Source organism: Hippocampus zosterae, chromosome 20, assembly GCF_025434085.1.
Source record: "Hippocampus zosterae strain Florida chromosome 20, ASM2543408v3, whole genome shotgun sequence".
NCBI classification, from domain to species: Eukaryota; Metazoa; Chordata; class Actinopteri; order Syngnathiformes; family Syngnathidae; genus Hippocampus; species Hippocampus zosterae.
Window position 1 is genome coordinate 7529887 of NC_067470.1, and position 24222 is coordinate 7554108.

At 45.3% G+C, this 24222-nt stretch overlaps 1 protein-coding gene across 1 annotated transcript in view; it reads right to left on the bottom strand.

Annotated features, from left to right (window-relative positions):
• Window positions 1-421: 421 nt before the first annotated feature.
• Window positions 422-24222, bottom strand: part of gpr158a (G protein-coupled receptor 158a) — a 30533-nt gene continuing 6732 nt past the window's right edge. Inside the window, exons 3-14 of the mRNA XM_052053704.1 lie at window positions 21539-21644; window positions 16027-16120; window positions 15515-15729; window positions 15335-15403; window positions 9804-9913; window positions 9183-9221; window positions 8874-9112; window positions 7791-7929; window positions 6306-6411; window positions 5282-5428; window positions 5075-5158; window positions 422-3539 (exon numbers count right to left, since the gene is read on the bottom strand). Of these exons, the coding sequence (XP_051909664.1) occupies window positions 1872-3539; window positions 5075-5158; window positions 5282-5428; window positions 6306-6411; window positions 7791-7929; window positions 8874-9112; window positions 9183-9221; window positions 9804-9913; window positions 15335-15403; window positions 15515-15729; window positions 16027-16120; window positions 21539-21644 (3016 nt within the window). The 3' untranslated portion in view covers window positions 422-1871. The remainder of the gene's footprint in view (window positions 3540-5074; window positions 5159-5281; window positions 5429-6305; window positions 6412-7790; window positions 7930-8873; window positions 9113-9182; window positions 9222-9803; window positions 9914-15334; window positions 15404-15514; window positions 15730-16026; window positions 16121-21538; window positions 21645-24222) is intronic.

Genomic DNA, 24222 nt, shown 5'->3' on the forward strand with positions numbered 1-24222 from the left:
GGACACTTTAAAAAGGGCCTGCTCGTCCTAATCGTCATCATCATTGACACTGGAGATTAAACTCGAGCACTAGCACACAAAATGAATTGGATTTTTTTGCGTAATGTACTCATCACATATTTTTCTCAGAAAAAATCTACCCCTTTTATCATTACGACTTTTTTCTTGTTACATTTCCACTTTTTTGCCACATTATGGACTTTATTTGGGCTGACTTTTTTTCTTGTCACAGTATGCCCCCCCCCCCCCATAATATTACTTTATTCTTGAACGACTATTTTCAGACGAAGTTTCACATTCGTCCCGTGTCCTTGTTCTTTTTTCCTTATGTTGCGACGAGAGCACACGTCACATTAAAAACTCGTCCGTGACGTTCCTTTTGTCTCGACTTTCGGATCTGGATATGAGGAACGGCATCCAATTGTTTTTTTTCATATAAATATTTATTGCAGAGGAGGTAATCTTTTTTTTCTTTCCTGTACATGCTATCACAATAAGAACACAATAGAAATCTACCAAAGTTTTGCCATATATGGATGCTATAAGCTTGTCGTCGTCACAACAAGCACATAATACAGTGGGTCAGAGACACAGTCACTCACTATACAACTCGTAACAGTCCATAAACATCTTTTTTTTCTATCCAGGGCAGTGAAACATTGGTCCGACTAATTTCTCGAATTCATGCAGAAGCCACAAGATTTACGACGTTACAGCATTGTATAGTAAGAGTAGTAGTAGTAGTAGTAGTACTCGTAATAGTAGGAGTAGTAGTGGTAGCAAGAGGAGGCGTGGTCAGATTTTGATTGACAACGGGGTTCTTCGGTCTGATTGGTGGATGACGCGCTACAAGGGAAGTCGACGTCTACGTCTACCCTCCCAGGATGTGAAAGACGAAATACCGCGGCGTTATTACGTGTTGTCGCTCTCATCTGGAAACACGGCGTTATATATTTGAAATAATTTCTAACTGTTGACCATGCATTTAGTTATTTATTTTCAAACGTCGATGGCGGTCCATCGAAGTTCAACGTCAGACAGCAAATCTCAAGCGTCGAAATCAAACCAATGACGACGCATTTCCAAAATAGGGCAACTTCTTTTTAAAAACGTACGGCTGGCCGGTGATCGCCGGGGCAGTACAAGTCAACATGGCAGTGCTGCTTCTTCTTCGCAAGACGTCAAAAAAATAAATAAATACAATAAATAAAGGTATGTTTGCGTTGAACACGATCCCGTGGATGTTTAGTGTTTTAGGTTGGCATAGCAGGACACGATTATTGATGTTTGTTGCCGAGCAGGACGCCGCTGGCTCGCGATGGCGTCGGGACGAAGGATGAGGCGAGGAGGCTAGTTCCTCACTTTAGGCACATACAGTACATCAGAACGTCAATCGAATCGATAGCAAACTAGAAGAGAAGAAAGGATGTGAGAAGATGAAGAGTCGGTGAATGGAGTTGGCTAAAGTGCTTTAGACGTGACTGGATTCCGAAACGCTGAACACCGACGTGCCTCTGTGCGGCCTTGAATCTTCTTGAGCTTTCGTAATTCCTCTGTGACTTCATAAAACAACTCCTCTGATTCGGGTACAGACACACAAAACTGCTTCGGTGAAGAATGGAAACTTGCATAATTGGTCTACGAGTAGGATTCAGGATTTCCCTGCGATCGTCTGGAATGCTCATCGGTGTCGTTTGTAAAAGGTGTGGTCGTCAAAAGTACGCAAAACAGGAACCGAACGTCGTTAAGGAAGGCAACTCGTGGAACAGAATTGACTTTTTTTTTTTTGTAAGTCACCTACGAAGAGTCAAAGGTCAGATGACCACCCGTGCCACCCTCGGAGGGCATCACTGGTCCGTTCAGGCTGAGTGTCACGCCGTCTTATCGTCAAAGTCCCAGGGACAAACGTCGGCCTTCTTCGCCGGATCGGGATTGCTCCTCCTGGCTGCGGCGGATTTGTCCGAGCCGCTTTTCTCCGACACGTCTTCAAAGTCCCACGGACAAACCTCAGCCTTCTTGACTTTGGCCGCCCCGACGTTTGCGCTTTTGCGTTTCTCGACGACGGCCGCCTCCTGATGACCGTCGGCGTCCCAGGGACAAACCTCGGCTAATTTCTGTCGTTTCTCGGGAGATTTACTCTTGTCCTTGGCTGTCGTTCGACTCTTCTCGCCTTGGCCATCTTTTGATTTGTCCTTCTCAAGCGTCCGCGTGGATCGGCTTCCCTTCTTTTTGGAAGGGGATTCCTTGGGTTTGGAACTCCGAGATGGGCTGGGCATGCCCTCAGAACTAGGGGACGCAGGATTGTCCCACGGGCAAACTTCGACTTTAAGCGAGCTAGCCGTCTTGGAGACATCTGGGATTGTGTTCCTTCCTGGAGTGTACACAGTCATTGCGGGAAAAATCCCTACCGTTGGCTCTCCAAAGTCCCAAGGACAAACCTCGGCCCGGTTGCTTTTGGCGTTTTCCGCTTTGGACGGAGGTTCCCCGTCTGTCTTATTTGGACTGAAAGCCGGACCGCTTTGGCTCTCGGTTCCTCCCGCCTCCCAAGGACAGACGTCCGCTCTTGCGGTGTTGGTCCACTGAGCTTCCTTGGAATGTTTGATGCCGGAGGAATTGGGATCCGAGAGCGTCTGCTTTTGGGCTTTGCCTCCCTTGATGTTGCCCCCGTGTACCGTGGTGGTTTCTTCCGGCGCTATCGACACATGTTTTTGGACCTTGTTCTCCGAAGGTGTCGGGAGGTCTTCCACCTCCCAGGGACACACCTCGGAGACATTGTAAAGGTCTTTCCCCTTGACCGGATCGGAGGAGACGGCGGGTTGTTTGACGTTTCTGCTTTTGGCACTGAGGTTCTTGGATTCGCTCTCATCTTTGCTTCTCGGCTGAGCCTTCTTGGGACCGTCCTCGGCACTTTGGGTTTTTCCGGCCAAGCCCAGCGTCTTCTCCTTGGCGGTGGCGATGACGCTGAGGGATTTCTGCAGCATTGAGGCTCGAGGGTGGAGGGGTTTCTTGTCGGCGGTCAGGTTGTGGGCGCTGGCCGATTTACAGACCAGAGGCACTGACTCCGTGGACTCGCTGGGGGCGTTGAGGTTCTCCCGGGACTTTTTCTTGACCAGTTTTTTGCCCATCAGGGCATCCAGCAGGGAGCCTTCCATGGCACTCACCTCCGTCTTGTCCGTCGCCGAGCTGCTCGAGTCTTCGCTCGGGTCTCGGACGTGATCGTAGCTACTGTGTGACTTCTTCAAGGAGAACACCTTGTTTTTCGGGGTCTCTTCCTTGGCCTGTTTGGCGGGGTGCGTTTGATCGAAGGGGTTTTTCTTCAGAACGCAGATGCTGTTCCGATTGCTGCCGTGCTCCCCGCCGTCCTTTTCCTCACGGCTGCACTGGCGGTGCACCGACTCGGGGATCTCGGTGATGCGTCTCATCAGGGAGCGTCCCAGGCCCTTTTTGGAGCTTCGCTTCTTCTGCAGGTGGGGGTTGTTGGCCAGCATCTTCTTCCTCTTGTAAATCTCCAGCTGGGAGTAGAGTTTCTTCAGCTCCTCCTGCGTGTCGGAGGGGAAAACAGGAGAGCAAAGCGGTCAGGCGCCGTTTCCGAAAATCCGACACAACAACAGATACAGTGGTACCTTGACTTGACGGGTTGAATTTGTTCTGTGGCCGAGCTGCTAACGAATGAATCCGTTCCAACTGCCGAAACCCCCCCCCCCCCCCCCCCCACCCCGTCATGGTTTTTAATACATTTTCATGTTCTGTGCCCTCACGACTGAAGCGGTTGTGGAAGAAGAATCAAAGTGTCCTCGGGCTCGCATTGACAATGTCACGTGACCCGAACTCCGAAAACAAGGTGACAGCCGTCGACAATCCCAATGCGAGCCCGAAGGCATCCATTTTAGTCGACGCAAATTATAATCAAACCTGTCACAACTACTCTTAACTCATTCACTCCCAAAGACGTTTTTAAACGACTTTTCAGATTTGGTCCAGAATTGGCTGGTTTCTGAATGAGTTAAGTTGGGGCACTCATAAGTCAAGGTGCCATTGTATTATCTACTGAGGGGCGGGAGGTGCGAGCAGACGTTCTACTGCACATGCGATACAAGTTCATGACACGTGACTACAAACAGTCCTCCATTGATGCACTACAGAATTTGGCATGCGTGCTTAAAAGACAAAAAAAAGACACAACAGTTGAGGACAACTGAGGAAACGTACGAATGGAGTCAGCGTTAGCTCTGAAACAGCCTCTGAGCTCTCTTCCCGAATGATCAAGTCTGTGATGGAGCGAACGGCATCGAGCGAGCGTCAACAGACAGTGGCGTCAATATGCATTTATGTTTGTACGTCGCTCGCGAAACAGAGGTGGGAGTCAAGTCACATGTGTGCAAGTCATACAGTAGGTGCGTCGCACGTAGCCAGTCTAAGATTCCGTGTTGTATCACATGATCTTTCATGGCCAAAAAAAAAATGAGGCAATACAATCGACTATTAAATATAATGACGACATGATGAAGTGGAATACAAAAAAAATTCAACGGACTTTGTGGATATACGGACGGATGTACGTGAAGCCGGTCAAAACTCCTCAGTTAAGGCGGGGTGATCATATTTGTGCATTGCAGATGATAAAGAATATGTGACTGCGAAGATGGGCTATGTTGTCTACAAATATCCATTTGCGATAGAATAAATAAATAAATACAATTTGGACATATGATATCAAAGATTTGAAGTTCTTAAAAGTGAAATGAGATGGTGAGGGATGACTGCAGTTACAGTGCCAAGGCAATTCACAGAACAACAAGGGGTTGCAGTTTTTCTGTGTGCAGCAGGGGGGGGGGGTCACCAATTGGAATTTGTTTTTCGGTTGTTCAGTTCAGTCGTGTTTGGTCAAGCGATGTTTCATGAAGGCCAAGTCAAAGTCAAACCAAGTCGATCCTAACTTTTAGCCAGGTGCCCAAAATTGCAGACGTAAGAGTCGAGTCATGTGACTGCAGCCGCCCCACCTCAGTGCATCCTAAACAAGGTTAGCAAGAGAGACTTCTTCAGCTCTAACAGACAAACAGAAACCTCTGCTCACGTTGGTACGTTTTTCCCAAAGACTGTCGCATGATCTTACGCCACAGCCATTAATAGAACTGAGAGGGCCCGTTTCCTCTGGCGTCTGCAATAATAAAAAACTGCCATGGCTCAGTACTGCTGCGGGAGCGCACAGGCAAGGTTAGAAACAGTCAAGAGCAGCAGCGGAAGGGCAAAAAGGTCCAGGTGACACGCCCCCAAAGCTCACCCGAATGTCTTCAGGGTCCAGGCTGTGTTCGCTCCACGCCGACGTGATGCTGCTGTTCAGGTAGGAGCCCGAGCGACCCATGTCCAGCTCGTCCTCGTACGCCTCCGAGGCAATGTCGTCTCGCATTTGCGTGCCCGCGAACAGGAACTGTGCGCACATGGTCGAAAAGATAACAGTGTGGATGAGCATCTCACATGGAGTGGGGAAAAAAAAATACATATTATTATTCTTGTGGATTGCCGGTTCATTTTTGCAGTCTACCACAAGAAAACAAAAAAAATAAAATAAAATAAAAACAAAATGATATTCTATAGATGTAAAAAAAAATCATGTCAGTGTATTTGGGTAAAAAACAGACCGATCCATTTCTTCAGATAATTTGACTCAAGAAATTGGGTCAAGTAGTGGATTGGTCCATTTTTCACCCAAATTTTTTTGTTTACGACAAAATGACCCTAATTATCTGTGTTGTTTTGTAAAACAACCTAAAACGTTGGGTCAAATTGTGCCAAATAATGGATAGGCCCTTTTTTGATCCAAACTGGATTATTTTTGATCTGACAGTTTTAAGAGCTTAGCATATCATAGCATAGCATCACATAGTAGTAACAACAAGCTATCCCGTAAGGCAAGTGTGTCAAACTCATTTTTGTCGCAGCCCACATTGTAGTTACAAACCGGTTTGCCTTGGAAGGCCGTTATGAATTTTGGGAAACCATATAATTGCTTAATCACCTCCACATATTACATACACGCGCATAACAAATTTATGAACAACTAGTTTTCAAATCAGAAATCAAGAATAATGACTGTTAATTCTGGATTACATGTGACAATTAGAAATTTTGATTCAGACTTTAGTAAGCAGCATGGAACTTGACATGCTTGGATTCCTTTTGCGGGCCACATAAAATTATGTGGCGGGCCAGATCTGGCCCACGGGCCTCGACTTTGACACCTGTCCCGTAAGGAATCAATAATGAAGCGCCAAAGTGTACACCGATGTAACCTGACGTAAACCAACCTTAGGAATGAGCAGCAGGCCCAGCGTGACCGTAACGGTCAGGTGCGTGTGCGTGAAGAAGAGCAGAAGCATCCAGTCGGGATGGAGCTCCGGAGCCAGCGTGAACCTGTCGGGGCAGGAAGTAGGAAACAGGAAGCAGAAGAGACTAAATTACAGCCGTCTTCCAAAATTCATTAAGGTGCGTGGCCTATAACGGTCTCTTTTGTCGACACTATGAATGTTAGTGGGCTTTCGAGTACCTTAATTTCTCAATTTTTGTTCCTAATTCACTCAAGCGGGAGGCTCATGAGCAGCTTTTGCGACAAATGAATGCCCAAGCGTGTTTTCTTTTTCATTTCAAGTTGCCAGCACTGTCGTCTCCTCTCTGCCTGTTTTTTTTTTTCTTTTTTTTTTTTTTTACAGCCCTCCCACCTGGACATGATGGCGGGCTAACAAGAGGTGACCAGATTTAGCGGGCCACCCCCAGGCTCCCACAGGAGGTGCAAATGGAGGCCGGATGCCTTCTAACAAGCCCCGACGTATACTGCATAGGGCCCTGCTCCCTTGTGGCAACGAGTCAGAGTCAACACACCGTTCCAATTAGGCCCGAGTCTCCTATGGAAGCTATTCTCTTGCAGTGTGGCGGGCTTGAAGCCTCACAAGATGCCATGCATGCATTTTTTTTCCATCAATCACCTCAAGGCGCACCGCAGTATTTGGTCCATAAAATTGTATTCATTTATTCCCAACAGTCTAATGTCTTCATATGATAATGTTTCTCTTGGCTGCACTTTTTCCTTTAAATGTATGTGGATGGTAGATTTTTTTTGTCCAATCAGATTTCAGCTTTACTGTGTTGCCATGTCAGTCTGATCGGATTCCTAATTCAGACAGCAATGGACCCTTGCGATTGTGATTTAATATCATTTTTTTCTAAGTTCTCTTCCCATTATTTTTATTTCATAAACAAAAGCAATTAATGTATCTGTTTTACAATAAATAATGTCTGATTAATTACATTTACCGTATTTTCCGCACCATAAGGCGCTTCGCAGTATAAGGCGCACCGTGAATAATGGCATATTCTAAATCTGTTTTCATATATTGGGCGCATAGAGTAGGCGCTACAGTAGTGGGTGCGCTTGCGTTATGTATCCACTGGATGGAGCTACACTAAAGGGAATACAATACAATACAGCTTTATTTATGTCGAGCCTTCACAATCGCTGGAGCTGTAACAAAGTGCACGGAACATTTAAAATACTATGTCTAAAAAACTCATAATATAGATCCTTATATAAGGCGCATCGGATTATTAGCCGCACTGTGGGCTTGTGAGAAAATGGAATACTTTTAGGTGTGCCTTATCGTGCAGAAAATACAGTACATTTATTTGGTATTTAGCTTTTATTTTAGCTTATGCTAAAATAAAGGCAAATAGTCCTAAAAGACAAAAGACATTTAAAGCGATGTTCATTCCTGGTCCTAACCATTAATCCGATTTACCTGATGACGTAGAAGATGGCCGACAGGATGAGCTCGTTGTGGACGGCGATGGCCATGTAGCGAGGCTCGTGGAAGGCGGACGGCACCGTCCTCACAGCGTAGCACAGGTACACCGCCCACAGCAGGAACAGGAACTCGGCTGAATGCCAGAAAAGGATCGCATCACTTATGCAAATTAACTCCTTCCCACGCATTGCGGACAACAATATGTATACACACACCAGCAAAGAAAATGTCTAAAATGTCTCGATACGCTTGGAAAACATTTCTGGTCAAATCCTATGGAAAGTTTCCAAACTTTGAAAATTCCGATAATTTTGCAATGCCTGTTGCCATGAAAGAACATCCGACTTGCATAACAAATAGTCGCAATAAATGTCCTGGTCTGTGAGTGTCAGAGACGTATGAGTGTGTGCAAGGCAGATGGAGATTATGCAGAGTGAAACGAATTCAGACGAAATGGACACAGTGTCGCTGACGTTGCACTTTAGCTGTGTCGTCGTCAATCTTTTCGGGTGGGAATAAAATGAACAAACCGATGCAGGTGCGCTGTTTACGAAATGGGAGAGATTTATGGCGAGTGTGTAATTTATGAGCGTCAGATGTAACCCCCATGCGTCCTTATTAAACTCTACATGCATGCACAAACACACACACACATACTGGTAGGGAGGCTGCGGGGTTCTATCTGTTTTTCAAGTGAGACAAAAGCCTTTTATTCATGTTGCTTGAGTCAGCAAATGTAAAAACCATATGCAAATCATCCACTGGATCAGCACCATCCTTACTTCTCAACTCTGTTTTAGATTTTCCTGTACTACTCCCTGTAGGTGTCTCAATACTTTTGCACGGATGCCACATTGACGTCATTTCCTTTAGGCATCCCAGTAAATTTTGTCCCAGCTTCCTGTCAATGTCCCAATGCATTTGTCGGGGATGACGGTGGGTGTCCCAATACTTTTGTTGGAACTTCTTGCGCGTGTCCCAGTATTTTTGTTCAAACTTCCCGTCTCTGATATAGATAATTCCCTTTTATCAAAATATATTTGATAAACAGACAAGAAATCAAAGTATTTGTCGTACCGACGGCCATCATGTAGTCCCATCGATCCAGCAGGCACATGCTGAACTGCAGTCCGTTGGGCGTGTAGCCAACGTCGATCAGCGCCAACTTTCTGTCGGCGACTTGGCACACGGCCGACGTCCAGGCTACCAGGAACCAGCAGACTATCAGGAGGATGATGGCCAGCAGACGCAGAACCCGCCAGCTGGTCAGGTAGGGAATCCTCTGAGCCGTGCGCGACAGGAAAACCTTCAGGACCCTGCACACAGAGCGGTTTGGTTTCGTTAGGTCTCGTTAACCTCAGTAGCCCAAAATTAAAAGATACCAACATATTGTTTGGTTTACGGTGCGCTCCAATGTGGGTGAGGCTAAGGCAGGAAAGAGTTGGAATAATTTTGGAGAGGGCAGACCTTCTTCCGCATCTGTTAGAAAAGGGCTTTGCGACTGTGTCACTTTTGAGTTTGAAATCATTTGTAATTTTATTTGTCATTTTACAACAACGAGCTGCTCCAGACGACGGCGGCTTTTAAGGATGAGTGTCAATAAAATAAGAGACATGGTGATTTCCAAAGGCATCATCATTCAAACACAAACACACGCACAAACACACGCTGCTATTATTAGTCTGTGCCCTTCATGCGCATTGCTAAAGCAGCATCGGACGGCGCTAATGAGCCCCCTCCTCACTCACCGTGTCCTCCCTCCCCCATGAAAAATGGATTCATGTAATATATTGTCAACCAAAGGTTTTTTGTACAGCGCAGCACGGTGGACGACTGGTTAGCTATGTCCGGCTCACAGTGCAGAGGTCATGTGTTCGAATCTGGCCTTCCTCAAGACAGCTGTGATAGGTTCCAGCGCGCCCGTGACTCTTTCTCTTCATCACCCAAAAAGTCATACAGATGAAGAAAAACCTCAGTGAGGTCACTTGCTGTGTCGTGTGTGTTAACCTGTACAACTTGAGGGTGAGTGTTCCGTAGACGGTGGCGTAGCCCAGCAGTCGAACCCAGCGCAGCAGGATGCAGCGGAACACACTGGGCTGGAAGTAGAGGATGCCCACCTGGACGCACAAGCCAGAAGAGATAAGTGATTATTCGTAATCTGCAAGTTGGCTGTCATCCGTATAGTCGTGAAAGGAACTACCATGCTTTCTTAAGGTGGACCCCAAAATACAAAGAAAACAGCAAGGGCCCCAAGATTGAACCCAGTGGAACACCATACAACAGTGAGGCAGAGGCAGGCAACTAAGAGAGAGTAAGGCAACTAAGGCTGGCACAAAAAGTCCTCCTCATGTTGCGGTGATGCTCTTTACACTATGCCTTTTAAGGTCACGCTTGTAAAATACAACGTATTAGATTTGGGAATTGAATCGTTATTTCATTACGGTTCGACTTTCCGTAATGTAAGCGTGCCATTGTGCAGGAGTACCACCCAATGAGGGCCATGCGACGACAATGTGCAGAGTCATCGGGCAGAGATAACGTGATCAGTGGTGCAATACAAATTAAAAAGTTCACGATTCAGTGTTTAAGTAGCTTGGGAAACATATTTGGTAACAGAAGCGAGGGTTTATAACGTCGCCCCTCACATGCACTTCCAAGGGGTCCTGATACCAAATAACACACCCGGGGCATTACAAAGGCATCAAAATAGATTTGTTTTTTAAATGGCAATGATTATCATTGCGCTGCAGATGTGCTGAGATTTCCCCTCGTGGGATTGTTAATCGGATTAGCTGAGGCACTAATAGATTCCCGCAGGCGGGACGCGAAATGTGGATTTTGAAGTCGGTCGGAGTCATTTAAGGGACAAGCACAAGTCTAAACAATGCGCATGTGGACTTCACACGCAGTGCTCGAGTGTGACTTTGCGAATGGTACTTCGACTCCGTTTCAGACGTTTTAGGGATGCTCCTGAATATACGGCAACATGCTGGGCTTTCCTCACGGCACAGGAGAGGTTGGCGGGGGCCCGTTTGGCGCTAGGCAGCTTGCTGACGCATTTTCATCTTTGCGGGGAGTGCGAGAATGAGACGAGGGAAAAGGCAGCTGGGGAGAAAAACTCGTCACTCCCCTTATTAAGAGGAAAAAAAACATGTGGCTAGTAACGTGGTACTTGAGTAACGTTTTGGGTACAATTATCAGAGTAGTTTCTCATGCAGTTATTTTTTTCATCTTCAGTTGTTCAGTTCAGCTAAGGAAAGGTAGTCAAAAGGCTAAACACTACTATTGGAGCACAGATCACATAGCATGACATAACCGCTCAAGCACCAGCTAAGTGTCCTCGGTGTTAGGTACGAAACAGAAAGCGAGGTCAATAATCTGACAGAGAAGAGGCATCTTGGCAGTCCTGAAATAGTGGGCCAGGCTTTCAGTGGGAACAAGAAACAGGTGAGCCTGCTGGAGGGAAACGCCCTCCACTCCAGCTGGAGCTGGAGCTGGAACAAAAACAAAGACAGACATGACAACTCGGGGGAGGTCAGAGGTCATCTTCCGGGACAGACAGTGCATTTCCCAGAAGAGGACCAAGATGACGTTGTCCTTTCAAGGTTTTCATCAATAATCCATGCTAAGTGCTGTTGAGTGTTGGGGATGGAGCGCCGTTGCGGAATGCGTATGGAGTATTGTACATTCTTTTAACGATAGCTTAAAGCTATTTAGCAGCATGCTAAATAGCTTTAGTGTGAATATTTCCCATTCAGGATTCAACCAATTCAAATCTGTCACAATCTCAACATTGGCACAGTAGCATCAACGCTAGTGACCAAGCGAGGGTGACACAAACATCCAAACAGGCATCTGTCATTTGCAGCTGCCGTTTACCGCTCACCACGTTTTGCATCAGCTCTCAGCTGGCTGCATGCTGAGATACGGCCACCGGGGACGTTGCCGTGACGCACGCCGACCGGCTGCGTCGACGGCAGCTGGCGAGCTCTTTGATTATACCGGAACATTTATTTTATTTTTATTTTTTTAAAAGAAGCATGCTCGAGGTTTGCCATCAATTTAGACGAGCACAAAGTCAATCGGCTTATTCGAAGAAACACAACAAATCGAATTGAAATGCACGTTACGTCTTCCGGATCGGCCATCGAAGCTCGCGAGCGCGTTAGATACTCGTGCCGGATAGAAGATTGGGTTGAAATCAACGATTAAATCGATTGTGTTGAGCTGAGTGACACCATGGTCATTTCTTCACGATTGTCTGAGAGCTACTTTCAGGACATGAGATGAGCACAAGGGACCTAAACCCAATAGAGAACTTTTAAAAAATTGTGGATTGCCATGGCCAAGATGGGCGAAAATCTACCAAGTAATCCATCATCTTCTGCTCATCCCTGGCTTGCTTCCAACCTGCACTTCTTGTCTATTTTGACGATGAATGTCTGTTTCGCAGCATATTTGTCATCAGTTTTTCTTCGGAACCCAACGTGTGACAAAACCGACTGTGAGTCACAGGCGTCTCGATATACAAGGTGACGTTGTCCGCCTCCTCTGTTCATCATCGCCTGTTCATTCCGGGCTTGCTTCTTTAACCTGCACTTCCTGTTTGAGCGAGCAGGAGGCAGGAGCAGGAAGAAGAGAGGTGGCGGAGGATGGGGGGTTGGGGGGGGGGGCAAAAGAGGAGGAGAGTAATTGCGATTGATCCATTTTTATATGAAAGCCGACACTGGCTGCCACGCGGGAGGGGCGGGGTGTCTTGGGGAGTCATTTCGGAGAGGAGGTAATGGTTTCTGCACCCCCCGCCACCCCCTACCGAGGTGGGCCGAGTGTAAATTACACCCGGCTCGGTCCCGACGCCCGCCTTCCACTGTTCACTTCACTCCCCATCGCCTGCGAGACACTCCTCGTGGGTTGATGAAAGAAAATGTCGGTCTCAACACCAAGCGGAGGCAAGGGCTTGGGAAGCCAGGTGGCGAGTTCACCTCAATCTGGTAGTGGGATGGGGGGGCGGGTGCCAGTAGCGCTTAGAAGAGCCGAGCTACGACCCAGCGGGTTTCATGATCTGTCAGCTCAGGTGACATCGTGGTCTCAGACGACGACACATTTTTCGCATTAGACCGGAAGTGGACCATGGTTTTGGTCTGGTCATGAAGACTTGTTGTTAATCGACCAAAAGACAATTCACAAAAGACCCTTGGGAAAAGGATCATCTCACACCTGCTCACATTGAACCCTTTTGGATTTTGGACCATTCTTGTCTTCACACTATTCTCAACACTTTAAACCAGGGGTGTCAAACTCATTTTTGTCACCTTATGACAAGAAGCATACAGTTTACTCCACTGTTGTTTAAGTTACTGTCATAAGGGGTTTCGTAACAAGAAATATTATTATAAATATTATTATTTAGTACATCAAAGAATTTTTGGGAGAGATTTTCACGGGCCACAGAAAATGATGTGGCAGACCAGATCTGGCCCCCAAGCCTCGACTTTGACACCTGTGCTTTAAACCAATAGTACTTGTTTGTGAAGAAATAGGACATTGCACATATATGGACATAAGAACTACAATATAGCAAGCGTTCACTGGAACTGTTTTTTAGCCACCTTGTGGATTCCCAAAAAACAGAAACAACAACAAAAAAGAAATGCTGATACGAAATGCAACACAAGAAGAGGATCTCATTATCAAGTCAGACACAAATAGCTCCTTGTGTATCCTACACCATCTTGGGGGGCGGGGGCGGCAAGTTATTGGATGGATGAGACACAATCCTGGGGGAAGAAAAAAAAAAATCTGTGTGCTTCATAAAGCCACGGGAACAGGATGTAATGTGTCTCCAGCTGTTAAATAAGAGCGGAATTATTGCAAATAGAAGCGTCGGTGGGCGTCTATTTTTAGACCGGCAGCGATGCATCTCAACATGGCAGCCGACTGAGTCTCTTGTGGGATTCGCGACGTGGAAACGCTACGGGCGGGGCGGAGAGATCAATCTCTGCATCATTGCTGCATATGAGGAGATGCGTTTTTTTTTCTCACCCCCCAAACCCCTTTTCTTTACCTTGTTCTCCAGATCACAGCCGGTTACCTGCGCCGAGGTTGCATTACCTGACTAAATTACTGCAGAATTTGACGATTTGGCCTTTTGTTCCATCATTTGTAAGCGTCTATTTTTAGCAGTGGGCGCCATCATCACTGCAGCGGCTTTACACACAGGACCCCCGCCCCCCCCCCCCCCCAACCATCCCTACCCCTCCATTCCCCTCTTCCTCAGCCAATAATACACCGCCGGTCCAAATGCCTTGTTCTCATTTATATCGCCTACACGGTGTTCCCAGGCTATATTGCAGACTGATTTTCTTTGTCATGGGGTTTTACAGTATACAGGCAAGTCAAAATCTCAAGTTACGTGCTATCAGTGTAGTACCATATTGCACCATAACATGCCCGGCAGCACTGAGCTACACCGAAAGACCTGCAGCATGATTAAAGACAAAAGAAGAGGCAGAGAAGGACCCCTATGACATAAGTCCCAGTAATAGTCATATTTTGGTTTCTGAGCTGCACAATAGTGTCAAAATATTAGAAAGGGCATGACTAGATAGATAGATAGATAGATAGATAGATAGATAGATAGATAGATAGATAGATAGATAGATAGATAGATAGATAGATAGATAGATAGATAGATAGATAGATAGATAGATAGATAGATAGATAGATAGATAGATAGATAGATAGATAGATAGATAGATAGATAGATAGATAGATAGATAGATAGATAGATATTGCGGAAGATCAAAATCACCCCTATTTACGATTGCAAACGAACTGTCGCCGGTTCGAATTAGTTTAATTATTAAGTTGAATGCATCTTCCGAAATGTCTCGAAGTGGGGGAAATTTTTTTTTTTAAATAACAACAACAAAAAAAGTGAGCATCTGAAGCAGCATGACCACCTTCTCAACAGATGGTCGTCCCGACAGGCTGCCGCCTTTACGGGCCAACTATGTGTGCACTTAGCAGGCGGCCAACAGACACTTCGTCACACACACGAACACGCACACACCTTGGCTGCGAAAGGCATGCGTATGTCAGCTCCATGCAGCTGCCCAAAAGCTAATTTACAGAGACTGTTTTGTAACCCGGCACGTTCACATGCGGAACTTTGAGTTGCATCTCAGTAAGTTGCCTGGGTCAACGTCACACAACGTTAAATGCGGCGACATCAGCTCGGAATTCTAATGTCTACTCCATGCTCCTTGCCAGTGTTTTCATTTTGTATCGATCTGTTTGGATGCCTGTCCCGCAAAATAAAAGCCCGTTGGTTATATTGGCGTGTAAAGTAATGGCCAACAGCCCCCCGAGCAAATCTACCTGAAATCAACTTGCTATTAAATCTGCTCGGCAACAAGGATTCACAAATTCTGACCTTGAGTGAACCCGAGAGAAACTTGAAAGATTTCTCGTAATTACACACACGTGTGCACACATAGAAAAAGATTAGCAAGAACGTGTGTGAAGAGAGGCTTTACCGGGAAATAGAGAAGCAGCGTTCCGCACAAGATGGCCTCCAGCAGGACGAGCCCCGACGCTCGGATACTCTGCGTACAAACGAAGCGTGCGCCGTCTCATTTATGAGTCGCAAACATGCACAAATTCACGTTTTTGCGACACAGGAGATGTGTCGACTCTTAACACGTGAACCGCATTACCTTGTTCCTTCGGAAGTGGTACACCAGCATCATGCTGACGAAGACCACCAGGACGCAGAGGCTTTGGAAGGAGATGACGGCGGTGCGCAGCGTTTCGTCCTTGCCGGCCGCGCACGGCGTGTCGTCCTTGCAGTAGGCGCAGCCCGGCCGGCATGGCAGGCAGTCGCTGGAGGGTGACTCGTCCATGTTTGGCCCACTGTCCCTCCCGCCAGCCCCTGGGGGGGGGGGGGGACACTCGCCGGTCAGATGGGGTTAAGAACGAATGGAAGGGCTTGTGTGAACACGGAGAGACAACGGGGCTCTCTTAGGCCACGACCGTGAGGACGCACACCGAACGAGGATCACAAATGTTAGCTCAGGAAAGATGATGATGATATGCTGAATATACAAATGATAAAAGATTAATTCACCGAGCCCCTTCAAAGAGTCTACGTTTACATGCCAGCTATTTTTTTTTGTCTTACAGGGGGCGCTGGTGAGTACATTTGGAGTACGCCGGCGGACTTATTTACCAGTGACGGCCAATCGGTTGGGGTGGTAGAAGCCTTTTTTGCAGTGACACTTGTACTTGTCCAGGACGAAGCCGTGGCCACGCGTCGGCAAGCACTGCAAAGTAAAAATTAAATATTTTAAAAAATAATACTAACAATCATCATTCTGTAAAATAATTATGGAGGTTGTAATCGTTTTTCTTCTTCCGTCAGCTCCATTTATGACTTGCTACCATGAATATTTTTCCCCGTGTTCCTCACAAGGCTACATACATGATCATGTGATTGTTATGCCACACAGCTTTGACAGCGATTGTCTTGGCAACGCGTGAGACCCACTAGCCGCACATGAAGTAGCTGCAAGGGTGGTTGTTATGCCACCATTTTGAGAGCAGTCACCTTGACAACACAAGGGTGCGTGATTGTCATGCCACAAATTTTTATGAGAGCAATATTCTTCACTATTGAGTTTGTTATGACTCATAAGATTTGAGAGTGATTGTTTTGACTACACGAGCGTGTGATTGTTAAGTCACAAATTACTTCGAGAACCATCGTCCTGATAAAACAAATGTGAGATTTTCAAGCCGGACAATGCGAGAGTAATTGTCTTGATGACACAAACTTACGATTGTTATGCCACAAACTGCTTTGAGTGAAACTGATTTAACGACAGAAGTATCTAATTGTTAGGCCACGCGGAGCTTTATTTATGAAAGGCAAAAGTCTTTTCTCAAGAAATTATTACTCCATTGCGGAAATCCCACAATAAAGGTAATTTAGGTCACTATTTAGGTCAATGAGAGACCGGAAGAAGGAATTAAATGTCGCATGTGATGGACAAAAAGGTTAAGTAATTTAACTTTCTATCCGGCCCTAATAAATGAGCAACAGCCTCTTCCGTGTGATTTCAGCACCGCTGAGATGCACTCTGGGTTTGTCCTCGCCTGACTCCGCTGCATCAGCCGCCAAATTACAAGCCATAACTCATATCTAATTTAAGAAACGGCTCATTTGCATGAGAGCCATTGGTCTTATTTCTCATGAGACACCGCGGTCATCTTCGGCCGTCGCTTCGCAGCAAACCGGACACCTTAAGAGGAACTTCTGACCTCTATCTGCATGCAGGCAATCACCAAGCCCAAATCATAATTTCAAAAAGTGCGTTTGAGAAACAGAAATTCTCACAATAATGTACTACTCCAGTTCCACAGGTGGCGCCAATCCACATTACGTGTTGGTTAACTTTACGATTTCTGTTTATACTTGGTCAGTCGTTCGTCTTTCTATCAATATTTTTGGTTCATAGTTTGTCTGAGTCTGCATTTGTGGGATCCGCACCCCATCTGCTTCATTCCTGAACCTTGTCATAGTATATTATGTTAAAAAAAAATTAAAAGTGATAATGCATTGTAAGCAATTTCAGTTCGAAACAATTGTGTCATAGATCATAAAATTTTTCTATAAGAAAAAAATTGCATCACAATTAAAAATAACAAAAAAATACTTCTCTTAATCTTCTAATGTGGGCCATGTTTTAATTATGGGCCCCCCAAAAAAACATAAATAGAACAATAGCAATAATAATAGCGGTCATCCTAATAGTAAGGCGCTACCGGTAGGACACGTGCGACGCAGGCAGTGACCTACTTTTTAGTGGGCGGCATACAGCACTGTTAATTAGATTCGATGGGTTTCCGTTGACAGCAAGCAAGTGATATTATTCGGAGAGCCATGCATTAACATATTGTTAAGTCCATATATGATGAAGAATAAAGAGTTAGGACACGGACTGCGTTTGCATTCAATTAACATGTTTGCAGGAGCGGTTGCTAACAATTTGCCACCCTTGTTTGAAGCTACGGGGGTGTCGAAATATTCAAAATGGCAGCTCAGTCGCACTCGCGGCGTCCTCGTCTGCATCCCAGCTGTGGCGGCTGTCAATCAAAACGGCCACGGATTCGCGGGTTGCCATAGCGACGTGTATGTGCATTTCTGTTTGTGTGTGAGACCGTGAGTGAGAGTGTTTTTATCAGAGTGCTTCACGCTGTCGCACAAGCTCTATTTCAGCAGAAATTGTTCACCGAAAGAAATATGAACACATTTCCCAGAATGCACCAGTCAGACAATGCCTTGCTTTGTTGTCCATCAATTCCACGCGCACAAAGACTTAAGTCAAGTCTTTGTGTTTTTTAGTGTCCACATGACGTAAAGTGATGTTTTTTTTTTTTTAAATATTTTTTTTAAAAAACATCACGACTTTTTTGAAGTCTAAAAATGCATGTCGAGTTTCTTCACCCTAGGACCCTTAGCCTAAACATATATATATATGATTTTTTTTTTTCGGTCTAGCACAGCAGCTAATCAAGCTCTAATAGGCCTCTGTAGATATTTGTAATCTTCCACACAAACCCTGAGGATCTTGCGTTAATTACAGCAGGCATGACAGCACACACAAAAAGAGGTGAAAAGGAGAACGTGTGTGTGTTTTGTGCGTGTACACAACCTGTGAAGTGCCAGCTCAGGATGTGCATATAGGCACTAGGGAAATTAACTGGTGTTTATTTTAAAGGGGGTGTACATGTTCTGGTAAAGTGTGCAGTCGCAGCATACAGGCGCTCTTCTCATGACACCTCATTAGATGCGCACACGCACGCACATCGTACTAATACCGTACTTTGGTTATATGAGGGGTGGTTGTGAAATAATAATTCCCGCTGATACCGCGCTTGATTTGAACATCAGCCAATGTGAGGATTTTTTTCAGGCATGGATGATGTTGACACCGTGGAGAGAGTGGAAGTATTTTTGTGGAAGTATTTTTGCCACATGTGCACAAGGCTGCGGCCTAGCGTTAAAGCGCTATTGACTCCCTTTCGGGAATGGCGGCCGCTGCCATCCTGTTTGTGCAGTGGGAAATTCCCCAGACGGCAAAAAGAACATATTTACTGTATCTCGCAAAGGCACTGGCGGGCTGAGCAGATTTTTGCCGAATAAGTGACGAGGGAATACGCCACTGTTGGAGAGTTACAAAACACACACACAGACTATGGCATGGCTAATGTTGCTAAGCTAACAGAGCAAAAATGAAGACTTGTCCAGCACATTATGATGTTAAAAAAAAAACAACACGTAGCTTAACCCTTTCATGTTAGCTTGATGCTAACAAGGCAAAAGGTCGGAGATGTCTTCGTAAAAGACACAGACACCAGCATATTTGATTGATTGTAACAGATTAATGGCATTTCCCTCCATTTCAATTGAGAAAACATGTAAACTTGTCACAGGCATTGAGTCAAATGTGAAGGAAAGCGATCATATTTGCTGGACTGAAGCAGCCAAGATGCAGACAGTTCCTCGGGTTGTCGACTGGTGTGTAAAAAAACAACAACAACACAAAAAAAGCATCCTATAAATAGAATTTATTTCCGTCTTCTGGAATAAATTACTGGCTAAATGTAAATTTAGCACGTTAGGTAACAAAGACCTTGTGTTCCAGGCCGAGTGCTAAAAATGGGTAATGACGGGGCACAATTGGGATCAAAATCTCTGCATTCTCAATACGCTAAAGTCAATGCATGTGTGACTGCCTGTGTTCTGTTTGCTCTGCGGATAAAGGCAAAAAGAAAAAAAACTAACAAAAAAATGAGCAGGCGTCATTTGTGTTCTTATCGAGTTAAAGGAAGCAGCCGGCAGAGGTTACAAAGACGAGAAGACAATAAGATGTAAATCCCGCAATAGAAAGCGAGAGACAAGGTGCCCTGGGTCGCCTTGTGTCGATTTGTTTTCCGTGTTACAGGGTGGGATGGCCGCAAAATCTGCAGTTTTAGTCTTCTATGTGTTTACAGTACAGCGTTTGTGCTTTATTGATTGTGCTACTTGATACCCAATCGACTTATGTTTTGTAGCAATAAAAATAAATCGACAATTCCCATTGAAATGAAAAGAAATACCGTTCATCTTTTACAGACCCCAACCCCTCCCAATATAATATTATCCTTTATGAAAACATTGCATGATAATGAGTGTGAGTACTGTTACAGAGCTGAACCGCTAAGATTCAAATATCATATGCTTAAAAGGTCATAGATGCGCGTTCCGTTATGTGTTAGCATTAGCATTAAGCCAGTGGACGAAAGGCTAACCTATATGTAAATACAAAAGGTGTCATTGCTTGAGTTTTACGTTTTGTTTGAGAGTAAACTTAAATGGGAAGTGATGTTAAACAGCTTAACTCCTTTTATTTTGAAATAATTTTCCAAAGTGCCGCTAATTATGACACTAATTGAGTTCGCTACCACCGAGCAGCTACCTAGCTACAAACGACATTAGCCATGAAAAACTAAGCTAGCATTCACCTCATAACACAACGAAAAAAAAAAATAAAATGAACTTGGATAATATTGTTATCATGGCCGTAAATATGACTAAATACTCCCACTTCTAGTTGAGTGTCATATTGAGCATGTTGTGGGAGCAGATCCAACGTTAACGAGCGCGTTCAGCATTTTGAAGCTGTCAGGCGCCGCACGACGCGTCTCGTCTCGCAAGAGCGACGCCTTTCACCACGCCGGCTGTAAGCAAAGCGCACTCCTGACACTCTGGCGCACAATCTACTTCCTCTTCTTCTCTTTTTTTGGACTGTACACACGCGCACAGCACTGTCATTGACTGTCCACAGAGAGGTGGAAGTACTCAGACAAAGGGGTGGGCGATGAATTATTGAAAGGGGGCTCGCTGAAATCCATCACATCACATGCATTATGAAGCATCTGATCTACAGCGAGGCCGAAAATTTCCAGCCTCGAATCACGGCGCGGCAGATTGGACGGAAAAGAGGAGCGATCGCGAGGATGTGCATATATAATGAAAACAAATGTCAAAAGAATCTGTAAATGGTTGGACAGAGCTTTACTTTTTTTGCTTTCCCTCCCATTTAATTTGGGTGTAATTGCACTGTCGGCCACTAGAAGGCGACACAGTATTGTGTTTGACAGTGCAAATTTGCAGTGTCAAAGTAGATCAAACTCCGAATGTCAAATCCCTTTTAATCCTGCTTTTTACGCCGAAAGCAAGCAAAGGCTCTTGGTTAATTTTGTAACTGACATTTTTGAGCATGACTATTGATGTCTATTGCAAGATCATAAGTTTGCTATTTTTACCTTTACTTTTATCGCAATCGTTAATATCTCTGACTGTGTCAAGAAAGGGTTTGTTTAAGAGTGCCACCTGAGATTTAACCACCCATATCATCATGAAAATGTCTTGAACCAGAAGACCTACTTGGATTCGAATGAGGCATTCACACGCATGTATGAGACAGCTGATAGCGTTTGTTTAAGTGGCATTTGGCGTGTAATGGGATCGCGCAGGAAGAACGATCCGGACACTTCTCGGGTTTTACCGCCTCGGTGTCATTTAGTGGAGCGGGGACTGAGTGTGTGTGTGTTTGCCAAGGTTCCGCTTTCAGAGAGAGAGCGAGGATCAATGTTCCGTCTGTTACGCGCATGCACACGCGCACGGGCACGCTTACCTCCATAGTGGTCAGGTTGCAGCCGTGGGTTCCAGCAAACCAGCCATCAGTGGCGCACTGGTCGATATCAACATCCTGGAGATTAATGTCCACTCGCACCACGCCCCTGCAACACAGGAGGCCAGCGTCAACCTGACTGCGTCCACTTGAGATGAAATGCTATGAAACAAAAAAAAAAAGCAGCAAACCTATCAAAATGCAAGACCCCCCAAAATGCCATTGTGTAATAACAGTTGTGTGACCCTCACGCTACACCACACAAAGATATCAGCACCATGTTGTGTTCCTAGCGGTCGAGCGGAGCCAGGTAAGTGCCTCTCAGCTCCACTCAAACCTCTTTTAAGCCATGGCAGTGTAATAACAATGTAATAATGCTAGCCCTCATTGCCATGTTATGTTACTGCAGGTGTACGGCAGCCAGTTAACTGCGGCCGGTTCCCGGCGGACACCAGGCGACTCGGAGGTCAGCTTGTGAGTGTTATTAATAACTGCAGCTGCCAGGGGCCACTATGACCTCGCTCTATTCCAACACACCACTGCTTGCCTGCCTTCTTGCTTGCTTGTTTTTTTTTCCTACATTCCCAGAGAAATTACACCTCTTTCTTTTCGCCATTTTGCAATAACAGGAGTAGACGCCGAAAACTGTCTGTGCTGCCAAAGACAACAACACCTTTAAGCAACACCGAGGATGCACGCCAATGTGTTGTGCACCGTGGCCGCCGTTTCCATATGTTCGTGTATTTAATACAGAGCAGTGGCGTTTTACTTTCTTTAAGTGCATCCATCCATCTGGTCTCCAATTTGACTCTGACAAAGGCAGGGGGGTAAATGTCTTGTAGTGATAGGTGTGGAACACTTCCCGACAGGAATGCAAGCCATAAATCCACTTTAGAAGTTGGCAACTTGGCAAACAAGGGATGGGAAGCGAGAACCATCCTCACTTGATTTTAAGACACATCACAGGATCAGTCACTGAATAAGTACAGTGTAGTACTTCCAAGTCTTTTTTCGTTACCACACAATATTGACCGTGATGTTTTCTTTTGCAACTCTTCAAAAAAATGTGTATATATATATATATATATATAGAGGGTATATATCTAGAAAAAATAAATCTAAGTAAAATGAAGAAAAACTAAAAGAAAGCATATTGGGGGGGGGGTCATAAATAAATAAAAAACATGCTCTGAAAACTAAACAAAAGTAACTAAAAAAAGTCAAAACGAAATAAAATGAAAATTCCCAAACTATAGCAATTACTGTAGGAACATTCGATAAGCTGGAGGTGCCCCCACAGGGGAAAAAAAAGAACATTCATTCCTCTCATCCAGCATTCTTTGAGGCTGTAAAATGTCAAGGCCGAGTTGAGGAGAGGTGTGAGAAAATCAAGCCTTTTCGGATGGCCCAGTCAGCCTTGGCTAATGTTTTCCCTACCATTCGGGAGGCCGGCATACTCCTATCTGGGTACAGTAATTGCTTTTAGCCTCCAAAGGGATCTTAATCAAAACATGCCCAGTCCGCAGGTCTTTGTACAACGTCGGACTTTGGTGTAAATCTTCTGACCAGCAAACCTTTGAGTGAATCTTCTGATTGGCAAAGTCATGGGTGAATAGTGTGAGATTAGGGTTCAATTGAGCTGCAGTTCGTTTCTTAGCTTGTTGGCTGTTAAAGGTTGACACATGGGCCAAGAAAGAAGCCATTTACTGCCCTTTGAGTCACTAGTGGGAGAACCGTAATGTCCGACCTTATCAATAATGAACCAGGCAGCATGATGAAGGAAATGCTAATTGACCAGAAACCAGGGAGGGCTTTGAGATCTGCAGAATCGGGTCGAGTAGTGGAGCCCAAGTTTCAAAGCAAACACGGTGAAGCGGCATTTGGCTTTTATGTTGCACACAAACGGATTAAGCTTTTTTAACCCTTTCATGCACAAATAATAACAAGTGGCCTGATAACTTGATAAGCTGTCCACTGTAGTAACCGCTATCCCTGAAAGGGTGATAATAAAGTTAACAATTTGGTCTTTCGAGTAATTTCAAAAAGCTTTTTTTTGTTCTCTCTGCTTTGCCTTTGACTGTCTCGAGCTGTTCTGTTTGTCAAATGCTTTTCGGTGTTGGGCTTTTGCTTGTGTGAAGCACATTGAGTTGCCTTGCATATGAAATGTGCAATAAAAATAAAGTTAATTCCATGACCATGAAGAGGTTTGCTATTCCCGTCCGGGCTTGGCCCCCCCTTTTGCATGTCCATGGCAAGTGAATGACCGGCAGAACCATAAAAGCCTCATCACCCGGTGAACATTGACAAGACAAGAATGTGAATGTGGTGCATTACGCCACAAAGCAATTTCCACGCCCAAAAATAAATACGTAAAACTATATTTGTGTGTGTGTGTCTTCCCTGAGGAAAATGTCTCTTAAGTGACAGAAATGCATTACACCGACAAGAGGAAGAGAAACTAATGCGCAGTCTGGCTGCCGGGCAAGTCGCCGCCATTACAACAGTGACCCGGGTCCTTTTATTGAGTCCTGTCGCCGCTAATCAAAGAGGACATGCGTGCCCGTGGCTATGACGCCGTCAAAGCAAAGAAAATAAAGACGGCCTTCTCCTTTTGATTCTTTCAGCTGCCACATGATGTCATATTCCTTGACGCTCATTACAAATTCCTACCGCCAGGAGCCCCAAGC